The following is a 14760-nucleotide window of genomic DNA, read 5'->3' on the forward strand; positions in this document are numbered from 1 at the left end:
CCAGGGATCCATGACCACCAGGGATCCATAACCACCAGGGATCCAAGACCACCAGGGTTTCATAATCTTCTTGTTCTCTGACAACTAATAGGAATCTGTAATAGGTTTTCAGAGCAAATTTGGATGAACACCATCTCCAGAGACAGTGCTTAGAGAATGCAGAAACATCCCAGAAAGAGAAGAATATTAGTTTTGATTGACTTTACATGTAAAAAAACCAGGTATTTTGAATCCAAGACATGTATTGGCTTCTGAACCTTTTAGGGAACAGCAAAACTATCTCTAGAGATAAACAAGGATGTCCTCAAATGAACAGAGTCTCTGCAAAACCCAAGGAGCAATTCACATTCTCTCTCTGTTTAAGAAATCACAAATACATGGTACCACAGCCTGCCTTTGCAGCAGCATTAACTGATGAATTCCTGTGTGGCTCAGAGGTTTCTGCCCATGCAATTACACAGGAATTCCTTCACAATTCAGCTTCAGTGAGGTGCATTTGTATTAGGAATCTGTGCCAAAGGTGTTTTGTTACAATATTCACACCATTATGTTATAAATAGGTAGACAGTTGCACATTGCTTTGATCTTCCAATACAATCCTACTATTAAAAGGAAAGAACAGAAACAGATTTATTCTCTTAAGTGGATCAGTGGCTATAGGCAGCTTGGGGAGCAACCCAGGTAACTGAGCTTGCTTCTCAGAGCAGGGATTAGACACAACGTGATGTTACTGAGGAACTGTCGGTGCTTAAGGAAAATAAACAAGGAGAATAAAGAGAAGACATAAATCTTCTCATCTTGCCTGGCAGCATGTCTCAGGAAAGCCCAGGAATACAGTCAAGTGGCTGTGACTGCCCAGTGCTGGGTGGCTGTGGCAGTGCCCTACCTGCTGGTGTTGTCGTCATCGTCAGAGTCGATGAAGCTGCTGGACTCCAGCTCACTGCTCATCATGGTAGAAGAGCTGTCGTATCCTGGAGGGTGCTCACGGTGTCTGTCCAGCTTTGGGTGCCCATTGATCCGAGGGACTGTGGAAACAGCAGAAATGGAGAGTTCCAGAGCAAAGAGGGAGAGCAAAGGAGAAGTGGCACTGTGAGCAGCAAAACATTCACACGGATTGAACTGGATCTTTTGTAGAAGAGCTCCTACACACTGCTCCAATTGATGGAAATGGGTGGAAGAGCTGGAAAGTGCCCTAGCCTGGGTCATCATGAGAGTGAAACCCTGCTCTAGCAAACCTATCCTGCAAAGTCCTCCTGCATGTTCAATGGAAAGAGGTGTGAAACCTTTGTCAGATTACCAGGTGTGTCCCACACCTTCTGGCTGCCATCAATGTTCATGGTGGCCTCTGTATGGATGTCTGTAATTGTCCATTAGCAATTCAGCAGAAATAGCTTTTCTATGATGAGTAATCCTTCAACAATGAGGTGAAGCACCCAGGCCAGCATTTGTGAACAGTCCACCCATGATAGCACACTTTTAATTATCAGCCCTCAGACAATCTGCTTAGTTTACCATCACCTAAACTCTTTAATCCAAAACTAAGTCAATGCCCCTCTAACAAATCTGTTGCAGTTCAAGCCCAGGCTGTCAGACTGAACTATCTGACAAAGTTTTCCAGTCTCTTGTCCAGTAAGGAAAGAGTTTCTTCAAATGAAAATGGAGAGTAGGGCAGAAAGGATAAAGAAACTGCTTTAACTCTTTAAGAAGCTCTAATACTTTATTTTCCCTAATATCATCAGGGTCCTGGACCAGCCACCCAACAACCAGCTGTTTTCCCACAAGTGACCATGGCAAAACATGCACTGGCACTAGTTTCATCTTAAAACCAAATCCCCTTTCAAGGTTTCTCCTGTAAGAAATGTTTAACTTAACCCTGTTAGCAGATTCTGCCCCTTTCTGTGATTCCCCAAAGGAATCTGCAGTCAGGATCATGCAGAGACAGCTCTCTGCTCCACCCACTGAGTAATGTTCATACCCTCTGAGTCAGTTACAAGTTGGAAGGGTTAAATGCACAGAAAGACATGTGTTTCCAACCCATAATATATAGATGACTTCTGGTTTTCTAACTGCAGGCAAATACTTTAGTGGGTGGAGCTGTGAATAAAACCTGTGATGGCATCTCTTGGGCCCAAGTATTCCATATTCTGGACCATTTTTAACTCAATGGGTGGCACCTATTAATCCTTAATTAAGCCTGGAAATTCTTGTCTGGCAACAAATGAAAAAACCCCAAACTTCCTTTGATGTGCAGACTAGAGGCAAGAGATGAAGTCCTGTAGTTTATATGTGAACTTTGGGTGTATTTACGTATAAAACCAGATTCAGAGTCAATGTGCTGTAATTATAACAGCATAAAACACCACCACTGATCCAAGCCTAGAGAAACCAACTGGTATTTTAAAGGTTGTTGGCTCAGATCTTGTAATTTCATACTAAGAGTCTCAAACTGTCTGCACTGCAGACTCATGTGCCATGCAGAGAGTGTGTTGTGCCTTTAAATGAGTGAACTCCAGTAAAGGAGGCAGCGTAGCCATGAGATACAGAGGTCAGCACTGGCTGGAGTTACTCCTCTCCAAGCTAATCATCTTCTAACACCACAGAAAGTTCTGTACAGCATCAAAAAAGTATCTTGCTGGCACTTTGCTCTAGGTTGTCCAAACATCTTGGAACATGCTGAGCTTCAAAGGGTTTCAAAGCAATTATCAAATTATTCCATTAAAATAATCCCAGCCCCTGCAAGCTGGTGAGAATGCACAGCTCCCTCCTGCACTATTCCTGCAGGAGCAGCTGTTGCTCTGAAAGGTTGTCAGAGGCATTGCTCTTTTGAAATGGAAGAGGAAAACTGACACAGGACTCACCATCCTCGTGCCCTTCTCTGTTCCTCCGCCGGTGCCTGTCTCGCCGGTGGCTGATGACTGATTCTGTTCCTGTTTCATTGTCCAGGCCATCCCTGCTGCTGGCAGCATTGGGGCTGGTAGAGAACAAATAGGAAGAAACACTGGAGTCATCTCTTTTGTTTTTCTCCTTTTAATAAGAGCAGTTGCAGTTACTACAATGAACCAGAACAGAAGGTTTCAAGGAGGCAGCAGGGAATTTGTCACCATGGTTTTGGGCCACTCTGTGGGATGAATCTAAACGAACAGCAATGACAGCTCCACACTCTCAAACTTCCAAAGCTTGAGGAAGGGCCATTTCTCAGTTCATATGAACCAGAGTGGCTTTCACTTCTCATGCCCATCGATAAGCCAGCTAACCAAGAGCAGTGGTGGTAACACAGAACACTGAATATTTAAGAGCATTTATTTGCACCCATGTGTTTCAATATCTCTGCTGAGGGACAAAAATCAGTCCTGTTAACAGAGTTGGTGGGATAAAGGGGAAGATGGAGATGCTCTTTTGTTCCACTGCTGAACAGAACTAGCTTAGCCATTTAGCTCTTTTCTTCAGGCTCAATCTGGTTTATGTATCTCTGTCATTAGTACATTTAATAAGTTACCTTGAAGCACTCACATGAAATAAGAAGAGCCTCTTGGAGTGCAGGCAAAAGTTACAGCTCATTTTGCTGGACTAAATTGTGGAAACTGATCTAAAGCTCCTGGAAATATAACAGTGAATGATCTGACATGAAAGATTTCCCTTAGAAAGTCACACTCTTTCCCTCTGTCCCATAAACATCACCCATTTAAAAAGGAATCTCTACTCTGCCCTTTGCACCTCTTGTTCTTGTGCCTGCCTCTGTGTGCATTATACCCATACCAAAGCATCAGAGTCATTAATGTACTTCTCCTGGAACCCCATGATGCTGCACCACACTGCCATGCACGTTTTACACAGGGAATCAACCTACCAGCTGTCTACCCAACTGGTGCCATGGGCTGCTGTGGAAGCTGGACCCAGAACTGGTCTATATGGAAGCACATGTATCCAGTGTTACATTTAAGAGGAGTGCTGAAAAGCCTTCTGCACACCCACAGACTGTTTGTGCATTAGTGAGATGTACTGACATGTCCACCACACAAACCAGGAATGCATGGTTGTTGTTCCAGACAGCACCTGCCTGCACGTTTCAAGCCCTGATGAAGGCACCAAGATGCAAGAACACAGGTAAGCGTTGTCACAAGTACGTCTGCACTTCTTGTTTCAGCCCAGAACAACTGAGAAGGGAAAGAGGGATCATTTCCTAAGGTCCCTGAAAAGGGAGAGAGGGTGCCAGTTTCCTCAGGTGACCCTGTGAGGCCTTGGACACGTCGCCAGCACCATCTAGTGCCTGCTGCTGAGGTTTGCCACTGCTACCGGGCTTCCGAGGCTCAAGCCGCCTGCAAAAGGTGCTTTACACCCTCACAAAGGGTGCAAAAGGGAACCTTGCAGCTCGCTTAGTACCTCTCTCATTGCTGAGGCAGTTCAGTTCCATTTGCAGTGCACATGCCCAAGAGCTGTGTAAGAAAGGCAGCTCAGAGCTCACTACTCTCAGCTCTAAACAGGAGCAGCCTCACCCATTCCCATCAACGTGATGTGGCAACCACTGCAACAGAGCAGCGGAGCATGAGATACAGGATGGGCTTCAGAATCCTCCTCAGAAGGGGAAGAAGTACATTTTGTTTAGATTTCATCAATGATGAAGCAAAACACGGATGCTGCCAGGCAGCCAGTGGAGATTACCACTCAACCTGTGACAAGGAGCTCACTCCCCTGGATGGTGTTGTATTCCCTGTGCCCAGGGACAGCTCTGCTTGCACAATCACACAACACCGAGCTCATCTGGGACTTCTGGGATAAAACAGCTCACAATCAACACTGAAGAGGGAAGACACAAGCTGACAGATGTGTGGATGTTTGACTAGCATTAAAATAGAAAATCTCAGGGATTCAGGACTCAGGAAGGTAAGTCATGGCTAGAGAAGGGGAGGTGATATGTGAGTATACAGCAATGCTGAAGGTACAGTACTAAGTGGTGAGTTTGTGAACAACCACTCTGTTGTAGTGGTTGCCAAATCCACATTCATGTGCATGGGTGAGGCTGCTCCTGTTTAGTGGTGGAGAGGCATGTGGTGAGAGTAGTGAGCTCTGAGCTGCCTTTCTTGCACAGTGAATCAGAACTAAGGGCTTCATGCAGAATGAGACACTCATAGAGATAAATGTAGGTCATCATTAGGCTTTCTTATGGACACAACAGCAAAAACCACTGCAAAATGTGAAGACATTCAATTATGAAGAGAAGGACAGAAGAAAGGCACTAAGAGAGAAAAAGTTGTAGCCCAGAAGATTCCCCCCATGAGTCAGATTTTCTACTGCAGTTTAAAACAAGAAAGAAAGAAAGAGTTAGGGGAGAGAGAAAGAAGAAACATGGTTTATCTTCAAATGAGAACACAAGCCAGAAAGCACAACCTCCTGTGTTGCTACTCCTGACTCAGCATGACCTCTGTAAGCTACTTCACCCCTTGGAGGATTCCTGCATTTGCTTCTTAACATGAAAACAGCAGCACTTGCAGCACTGTGCTCACGGGCAGGAGGATACAGGCAGGATGCTCAGAATACTGTGGGAGAGAGCAGGTGCATCAGCAGAGCACAGCTTCAGTTCCATCAGAGTACACAGCTATCAGCAGGGAGCAGTCTCATGGACTTGTGCCTCACTTGCAATGGGATTATTTCTTAAAATACAGTTTGACCTCGCAGCTATTACATGCAGGTGTAGGTCAGGAGGACAAAGAACCAGTTATATTTGCTGGACATGTGACTGCACTCACACAGGCCTCTCCTGGACAACAGAAAGCGACTCATGAACACACGAGGGCAGTCAAGCCCTTGCAAGACACACAGTCTGAGGCAGGGTTAGCACTTCCCAAGGTTTCTTGTCCTCTCTAGAAGGCATTTAACTGTAAAAGACCCACACACAACACTAAGGGCTCTTCCAGGCAATAAATTTCCTAGAAGGCAATGGAAACACATGACACCAGGCAAATCAAGACCACATTTCCTTCTCCAAACATATACTAGAACCAGGTCTTGCTTTAAACCCTCCTTGTGTAAATTCAGAGGGCCTCCCTGAAAATGAAGGTATTCTAAGGATATACACTGGCTCTGCACACTAACAGGAAATAACAAGGCTCCCATTAAACCAGCTGACTCCCAGTCTGGCTGAGCACAGCTCAAGCTGGCAGCCCCTGTATGCACATGCAGGAGGCATTATTCCTTATGGAAATGTTTGCTCTTGATATCAGTGTTCTGCTGGCTCTGCACACTACACAATTACACATAACACACTCATAAATTAAGGTTGTCATCCATAGACTACAAAAAGCCTTTTGGGCTCCCTCACTGCTTAACCCTCCCACATATATAGGATGGATATTTCATTCTACCTATGGCAGGGTTTTTTCTACCCATCTCCCTTTTAACTCCTGGCTTCTAATAAGCACATTATTTTTCTTGCAGTAAGAATAAACAGCAGGGAGTCATGTGAGAAAGAAGCAGACAGGAATTAATTGCATCTTTTGGTTTAAAATCTAAAAGAAAAAGAGCCCTTTTCTCTTACTGGAATGATGGAGGTCGGGAGTCTCCAATGCCTCCTGTCCTCTCAATGGGTGGCGGAAGGTCTGGGTGGCTCTCGGTGCACTGGGAGCCTGTGTCAGAGTGGGAGCTTTCAGCCAGGACCAGCTGTCAAGAGAAAGAAGACAATTACACACACTTGTACAGGTTTCTCCACTCTGGCATAAGGGGATCAGCTTCTGCTTTGCTAGAGATTCTGTGAGATCCAAGGGAAACCAGAGCAGATGCATTCCTGCCAAACTTTGAATGTAACCTGATTTTACCAGTCTCAACATAAAAACACCATCAACTAAGAGACACATAAAATTCCTGCAAGCACAAGTTTTTTTCTCATCTCAGAACACAGCAGCACACCAGGCAGGGAGTGCACATCTTCCTGGGACTTGTCATTGCAGCATTCCCTGGCTGCCCAAGCACGCAGGCTGTCAGTGTTCCTCATGAAACACACGCACACTGGAAGACTGCACTCTTGGGCTGGGTTTGCCATGACAAAAAGTACAAACAAAAGCTAAAACTTGACAGCAGGACAGTCTAAACATGGTATAACTTCTTAGAGAAAACCCCTGAAAGTAACACATCTAAATGCAAGTTAAATCCTAGGGTAAAAGAACTGGGTAAATGGTTTTGCAAGGACAGGGAACAAAACCCTGCCCATTCAGAAAGGAAGCTAAAAATGATTCATGTGCTTCAACAGTCCACTGACCACACACAAGACTTTTTGGTCACAACCAACAGAAGTTCAGACTTGAACTAGTGACCTAGAGGTGAAAAGGTTTATACCCTATTACCAATCCCTTAAGCCATCTGATCGCTTTGCTGAGTCTCTTTAAACACATGATTATAAGGCCTTTAATTAAATACATGTGCAAGCACCAATATAAATTATTACCTTTCACTAAGAGGCAACAGTGTCTCAGCTTCCCTCTCTTTAAGCTGTTAAAGAGTTAGCCCTATAGAAGACATTCTAACTATAATTGGTTAATTTATCAAGGTCAAAATCTAATATCATCACCAAAGACATGCACTGGTAAAGAAGGGGATGGACAAGGAAATGGAACAGGACAGGAGGGGACTGGCACTCAGGATGCAGTGTATCACTCCTAAGAGCATACACCATAAAGATGAGAAGGCAAACACACAGAGTGTCAAAAAGGAACTGCCTGAAGACAAAACAGTTCTCCAGCACCACATGGAGTCTGCTGCATTATTCAAACTCTTATCACCAAGACAAGAGCAACACAGGAAACACTGAAGGGAAAAATAACATGAGCTCTCCCAGTAAGTTGATAATTAAGGTTTCTTTCTTTCAGGTAGGGAAGTTAATGGGAGATGTTTAGAAAGCATGAGGGAGATGCAAGAATGTCTCTGAGCCTGGCTCATCCCCTAAGGAGTCTCTGTGCAAGCTCTTTCACCAACAAAATCAAACCAAGGGGTAAAAGGAAACTGGGTGTAGGCAAGATCTATAAATGCTCTCACCCTTACATTCAAAATCATCCCAAGCTGTGCAAACCAGCACCTGGCCTGAGTTAGGGATAGCAGGAAAATGTGTTCCTCCTTGAAGCCTTCCTGCTGACAGTAACACCTGTCTCAAAGATGAGCTCAATGCAGAGAGACATGAGCCAACAAGACAAATCCTTTCCATATTTCAGGATATTTGTTCTTTAGTATTTCCCTGCTCCTGCAGGAAGAAGCCTGGGCAATGCAGAACCCACCAGACTGATGGAGGGTGCAGATCATCTTAGGAGTGCTGCTGAGCAGGAGCAAAATCCACTGCAGCAAGCAACTCCTTTGTGAATAAATAATGTCCCTGGGCTGTGATTTCCTGAAGGATAAAGCACTGGGTACCCATTTTATTGACCTTCAGGGGGATTAGAGGCACAAACACCTCAGACTATGCCATTGCCATTAGAAAGGCGAGAGGGCTGCACTCAGGAAATGTGTCACTTTAAACCTGAATCAGTTCACTACTAGATAAAGTGAACTCAAGATACACTCAACTCCAGAAAAGATACTAGCAATATCTCCTGTTTCTGGGCATCTTGTTAATCCTAGATAAAGGTCTTTCAAGTGGTAAATGATAAGCACAGCAGCCATGATAACACAGTGGCCAGTGCAGAGCTCCTTATGCCTGCCTTCCCAAGATCCATGCTGCACTGGCTGTACTGCTAGCTGCAGCCTGGCTCAGGCATCTCCACACAGAGTGCACTCCCTGTCATTTACCCACATCCTCTGGGGTGAAATTTTGCCCCTGAGGAATAATAATGATTATTAAATAAACAAACAAACCCAAGAACATAACCATTTCAATAGGTTGCCTAATGTGACCTTACTCTTAGGATAAGCAGGACCTGGGAGCTCCTCCATTGGACCTGACTTCAGAGATTTAAGCAAGAGAGCTTGACGCAATTCCATTATTAAAACAAGACACAGAGTGTCCAGATCTGTGTCTGGTTACAAGTGGAACACTCATCTCTCATCAAAGCTTTCATTCTTGACTTACAGATCACTGGAATATAAATGGATGGCTGCAGACCAAATGAACAAAAACACCACAGAAGAGCATTGGACAAACATTTGTTGTGCTGGAAAAGATCTGCAGTAGCAAGTAGCACAGGCAGCTCAGTCTGTTCCCACTGCACTTTCTAGGTGCCTTTTCCCAAACTTGAGAAGGATCAGAAAGGTCATATGACACCTACACAGTGGAATCCTGGAGCTTTGTAGGGACTTGGCAGCCCCACCTCTTTCCAGACACCTCACAAAATGCCTTCAGTTGGATGAGGGTTTGCCAGTGACTGCAGAAGAGGAAGAATTCTGTGGGGGTGTACACTTGCTGACAGAATTCACATGTCACTGCCCTGGCTACATGTGCAGGCATACAGAATTGCTGCTCCCTGTCTTGCATTGCTAGCTAGGAGCTCCTCATTTCTTCCAACACCCATTGAGTAGATTGTGTCCTTTGCTTTGACAAGCCCCAACATTCTATTACCTTGAATGGAGAAGATCAGCACCATTGGACTGCCACATTGTAGTCTTCTGACTGTGTTTCCACATGAAAAGCAGTGTTAACCCCAGCTTCCCGGCCAGGAGCCAGCCCTCACAATTCTGTTTCACCCATCAGCTTCTGCTGCAGCTTCCACTGGCAGTAGCACCTTAATCCATCCCTTTACTTGCCCTGTGTCAGTACCCTGTGCTGTTCAGAGCATGCTTCTGGGCTGTAAAACAGCTGCTGGGTTTCACCCCAAAGGACTGCATTTCAGTGTGAAACATGGATGTCTTCAGCGTGCTGCACATGGAGGAGGTTTGTAAAGAGTGTGGAACTAATTGCAAGTGTTAATTTGCTTCACTTCGTCTTGCCAAAGCTGTTTGTTTTTTCCACCGAGGTCCTGCCATCACACTCACTACTAAATCTCTCCCAGAGAAAGACTGCAGCTCCATTTCCCTTTTTCTCCTCCACTTTTGCCTGTGCTTGTCACTTCATTATGGCAAGGGCTGCTTTACAGTGCTCAGCACTGAGCACACATCTCAAACTCACACGGGCATTAAGCCAGCTCAAGGAATCTGTCTGTACAATATGAAGACCCCAGACAAGAAGAACTAATCTGGGAAGGGGAAAGAGCAAGCATTGGCACACTCTGCTCTCATATTCTCATCTGGCTAAATATTTATTAGTCTATGAGAGTGAAAACTGCCATATAGAAATCCTCACTGCTCCTGAGAGCAGCAGCAGCTCCTGGCATTTCTCTCAGCTCAGGGAGAGGTGAGAGACTGATAACAGGGACTAAACAAATACCCCCAGAGAGCCATTTGTATTTTTGACAGCAACTTCAGAACAGGCACATTCATCTACAAGTTAGAAGTAATTATTTCCTATAAAGCCACAGACATTTCAAATCTCAAGTCAAAGCTTCAGAGACATGGCCCATTACCCACGTGCAGGCTGCTCTCCAAGGACCGACTGCACACAAGGATGTGCTGATGAGGTCTGTTATTCCACCAGGAGTTCTGTCAAAGGCAGCAGGACTCCATATAGCTAGAAGGCCTGCAAAAGCCTATTGGGAATGGGATGTTGATTTTAGTAACAACAAACTGTCTATGCAAGGTAGATTAGGCTTCCTCTCTTTGTCCTGATGAAAAATACAGCATGTTTGGGCTTTGCTCCAACCATGGACCATGTATGCTCAGAGAACACAGGATCAAGCTCATACAGCCAGTCCCCCATCCTTTATGTTCACCTGTTTGCTTCCTCCCCATCTCTTTCTCACAGACATTCTAGCACTGCAGCCCCAGCTGCCCCTTAGAGGAATTCCATTCTCCTGTACTAGGACTCTGGTCCTTCCCTAATGACTTGTTCAGGTATGTGTAAGCTTTGGAATGTTTTCAGTGAGCGTGTCTCCCTTCCTTATAAGCTCTAAACCTTATGGAAGAAGATACAGTATTGTGACACTTTGGGTCAGATTTCATGCACAGCTCTCTTTTCTCCTGTGTGATAATTCAATCAGCAGATGAATGAGGGTACAGACAGTCTGAGAGGAGAATAAACAGATCCTGAAATCGGTTCATTTTATACAAAGGAATCAACACGAAGCCGTCTCTGTGGATTTTCACTCACAGCCTCAGCTCTGTGCTGAAAGGCAACAATGTAGTTTGCTGAAGATCATTTCACAATCCTGAAGCTGCTGAGTTGCCTTGTATGGCAGAAGACTAAATGGTCCTACCCAATCAGTTTAATTGCAATTGCAAATACGATGTGTAAAAAGCTTATGTACAAACAGGACAGGTATTATCTGCTGGCAACCAGATAACAGAGAGGGGAAATAAAGGAGAAAGACTCACACAAGGCTATGACATCACTGCCAGCCAATAGGAAATATTGCACATTCCCAGCAGCCAGTCAGGGAATTGCTCCCAGATGTTGCAAAACCTTCCTAAAAAACACAGATAACAGCCAAGGACTTTGTGTGAGCTGCTGGCAGAGGCCACTGACTGGCTCTGATCTGGCAGCAACCACCAGCCAATCCTTTCCACACTCCCAGCTTCCACTGGGAGGCTCTTCCTGGACCAAGCAAGGAGCACAGCAAAACACTGTCGATTTTGCCAAAAGCCTGAAGGTGAGGTGCTCCCTCCCACCCAGGCTAATTCCAAACTGGCCAGAAAGGACCTGAACCTGAACAAACCAAATCCACACATAACAATCTCACCAGAGCAGCAGTCCTAAAGAGCTCGAATTACCTTCTGTCTTTTATGTATGTTAGCAAAACAGGCACACACATCAGCTGTTTCTTGTAGAAGATGTGGATGTGAAGATGCATTTACAGTAACAGCTACTAGATGAGAACTCTGCCATACAATTAATGCCAGGCCCTGTATTGTTGGAAAACCATGCAAGAAGGAATTTGGTGAGTAGCAGCCCTCTGTCCCAAATCATTTAGTCCTAAAAAAAACCCAAAGAAACCCCCCAAACCAACAAAAAGACCCCACCCTGTAATCAAAAGGATGAGATCCAAGATGCAGAGGAGGCAAACAAGTAGGAGACAGAAGGAGGTTTCAATAGCTAATTAGGAGCAGTGATTCTAATTCAATACTAATCTAGCTGTACATTGAATTCCCAGGGCAGCAAAAGTAAACAACTAAAGACTTGCAGATCCTCCCTTGAATATTTTCCCCTCTGGAAATCAGTCCTGTGTTTGACACCAAGATCAAAGTTCCTCCCTCTGACAAATAGAAGGATTGAAATGTTATTAAAAAAGATGAAAATCTCTAATTTCCAAATGTCAGTCATCTTGTAAACTTCAAAGTAGCCACTGCATCAAGAGGGGAGTTGTGGGGGAAGAGACTGCTAAGCTGGATGGTGTGCACTAACGCTCCTATTTCAGCTCTGTGGCCTCACTATGAAATACACACATACCCATTGCAGTCATTTATGGCCAGGATGGCAATTGCCACAGATGGTGTTGTGAAAGAATCCCAAGCTGTCAGCTACCAGCTGATGCACATTTTATAACAGCAGAGACAAAGAAAGCTCAGGCCCATCATGTTCAACACCAGATAAGGAAACAGCCCTGTCCAAAAGACATTTTTTTCCCAAAGAAGACCAACTTTGCTACCCCTGGAAGACATCTGCAATTATCTGTTAAGCTGCACTGAATAGGATATTAAAGGGTTCAAAACTGTGAACAATTAACTTACAGTAAGATTTACATAAAACTCCTCCAGTAATTAGCAGCAAATAGAGGCAGATAAGCACTGCAATTTTATGGGTGTTAGTGTGGAAAAAGTAATTTGCAATTTGTAATGCAGGTCAGACACAGATGTTTCAGCTGATTGTTCAGCTGAGGGAACAGAAGCCCTTGTCAACATCATCTGCAAAGGATGCACTACATCATCTCAGAATCTGGATCCAAACTAGTGGGCTGTGCATACAGATTTGGAAGCAAGCTGGTGAGTGGGAATGGAGGAAAGCATCTAAGCCTTTTGAAGCAATGTATCTGTCCACACTACCTGAAGCAATCTGTGCTCCCTGTGTCAGCCTCAGCTGACACAGGTGGGTTTATAACACAGAACATCACTTGCTGCTGAGCAGCCCAGGCTGTGAAGAGCCTGTGTTGGTACAGCACTGATTCTGTGAAATGATTGATTTAAGCCACGCATCTAAATTTTGCATTTAGATCTTTGCAATAGCATCATTCTGTTACAGACTTGGCTACTGACTCAGACTGAAGAGTCAGTTTATCATAAAACTCTTTATCACCAAACTAGTGTTATTGTACCTGAGGGCAAAAGGCAAATTGAACTCATTCTTCTCCAAAAGACATGAAAAAAATGAAGAAGAGATTGTGTTTTGACTTGGGAAAACCAAACTTCAACAGAGTTCTCATGGAATGGCTTCCATTCTATGATTCTATGATTTCTAACCCTACTTGCATCATTTGTTGAAGCCAAGATCTTAACCAAAAAATCATTTCCTTCTCAAGTCAAACTAAGCCTTTGCTTCTGTGTAATTTGAGCCTCAATCCATGTACCAACTATACTGCTTTGTGCTCACTGTAACAACATATGGACACAGACACATGAGCCAACATACCCAGGACACCACTCTTCCATTGAAGCAAGGTAGCTTTGCATTGTCATCTGAGATCTCCTCCTTTACCACCCTGGAAAAAAAACAATAGGAAGAAAATCAAGAGTTTGCAATTACATTAGTGAGGATTTCAACATTTGCAGGGATCTCCAGCCTCAACTGACTGCAATTCAGATAGTATCTGTTGTGTTTCACAGATTCCTGGAGACAACACTCACTCAGCAAAGACCCAACAGCAGAATCAGCAAACAAAGATGCTGTAGGAATTTTATCTCCACAGATGCATGTTTTAAACGGCAGCATCTTCCCCCACCCTCGGGAAACACCACTCACTGCATCCCAAAAATCACGTGCACAAGTTCTGCACCAAGCTCCAAGACTTAGGCAAAAGGGAAGCACTAAGAACATTCTGATTGTGAGGCTGTTTCCAGAGTAAAGGCTCAGGGATCCTTCCAGTCAGGATATCCCTGCAGTACTGCCCAGACTGGTTCAGTTGTCCTCGCGACGGGGAACCAGCACGCTGAGGTCACTGCTCACAAAGCAACACACTCTATCACAGCATTAGCCTTCTGCTGCAGCTAAAGGGAACAACTTCCAGATCTGTTGCAACTTGAACTACTAAATATAGCCTTGAGCTATGAGGCAAGAGAATGACAGACTGTAATTCCCAGCTTGCTTTGGGTAGCAATCAACAGTGCCAAGAACATCAAAGACAGCAGCAGCCACTAATTTCAAATATCACTGTTTTACAAATCGTTACTTGTAGTAAAGAGGCAGCTCCTTTCAGTTCTGAGGAAGGAGAAGGAATGGAGAGAAGGCAAGAAAGGAATATGAATGGTTGCAGCCATTTGCTTCAGTCTGAGGACAACCTGGATGCAAGAAAGCATCTTTTGCTCTACAAGAAGTTCGAAGCAAGGGCAGATCCACGATTCTGTCAGCTTTTGGAACATCACACAGTCCACTGGGAACTAATACACACAGCAGCTTAAGACCAGGGTGGATAAAGCCCTAAGAAATGGGTTCACAACCTAGACCCAACCCAAGCAAGCCTGGCAAGGCAGAAGTGATGCATTTGATCTGCCACAGAGCTCCTACTGAGGTAAAGCCTGTTCCTATTGGATGTGGTCCACTGTGGA

The 14760-nt window shown here is 44.6% G+C and overlaps 1 protein-coding gene across 2 annotated transcripts in view; it reads right to left on the reverse strand.

Annotated features, from left to right (window-relative positions):
* DVL1 (dishevelled segment polarity protein 1) overlaps nt 1-14760 on the reverse strand; it is a 61962-nt gene that overhangs the window by 21689 nt on the left and 25513 nt on the right. For both annotated transcript variants that reach the window (XM_062012700.1, XM_062012699.1), the window contains exons 2-5: nt 13628-13697; nt 6533-6654; nt 2859-2971; nt 887-1025 (exon numbers count right to left, since the gene is read on the reverse strand). In XM_062012700.1, the coding sequence (XP_061868684.1) occupies nt 887-1025; nt 2859-2971; nt 6533-6654; nt 13628-13697 (444 nt within the window). The remainder of the gene's footprint in view (nt 1-886; nt 1026-2858; nt 2972-6532; nt 6655-13627; nt 13698-14760) is intronic.

This window comes from Colius striatus, chromosome 21, assembly GCF_028858725.1.
Source record: "Colius striatus isolate bColStr4 chromosome 21, bColStr4.1.hap1, whole genome shotgun sequence".
NCBI lineage: Eukaryota > Metazoa > Chordata > Aves > Coliiformes > Coliidae > Colius > Colius striatus.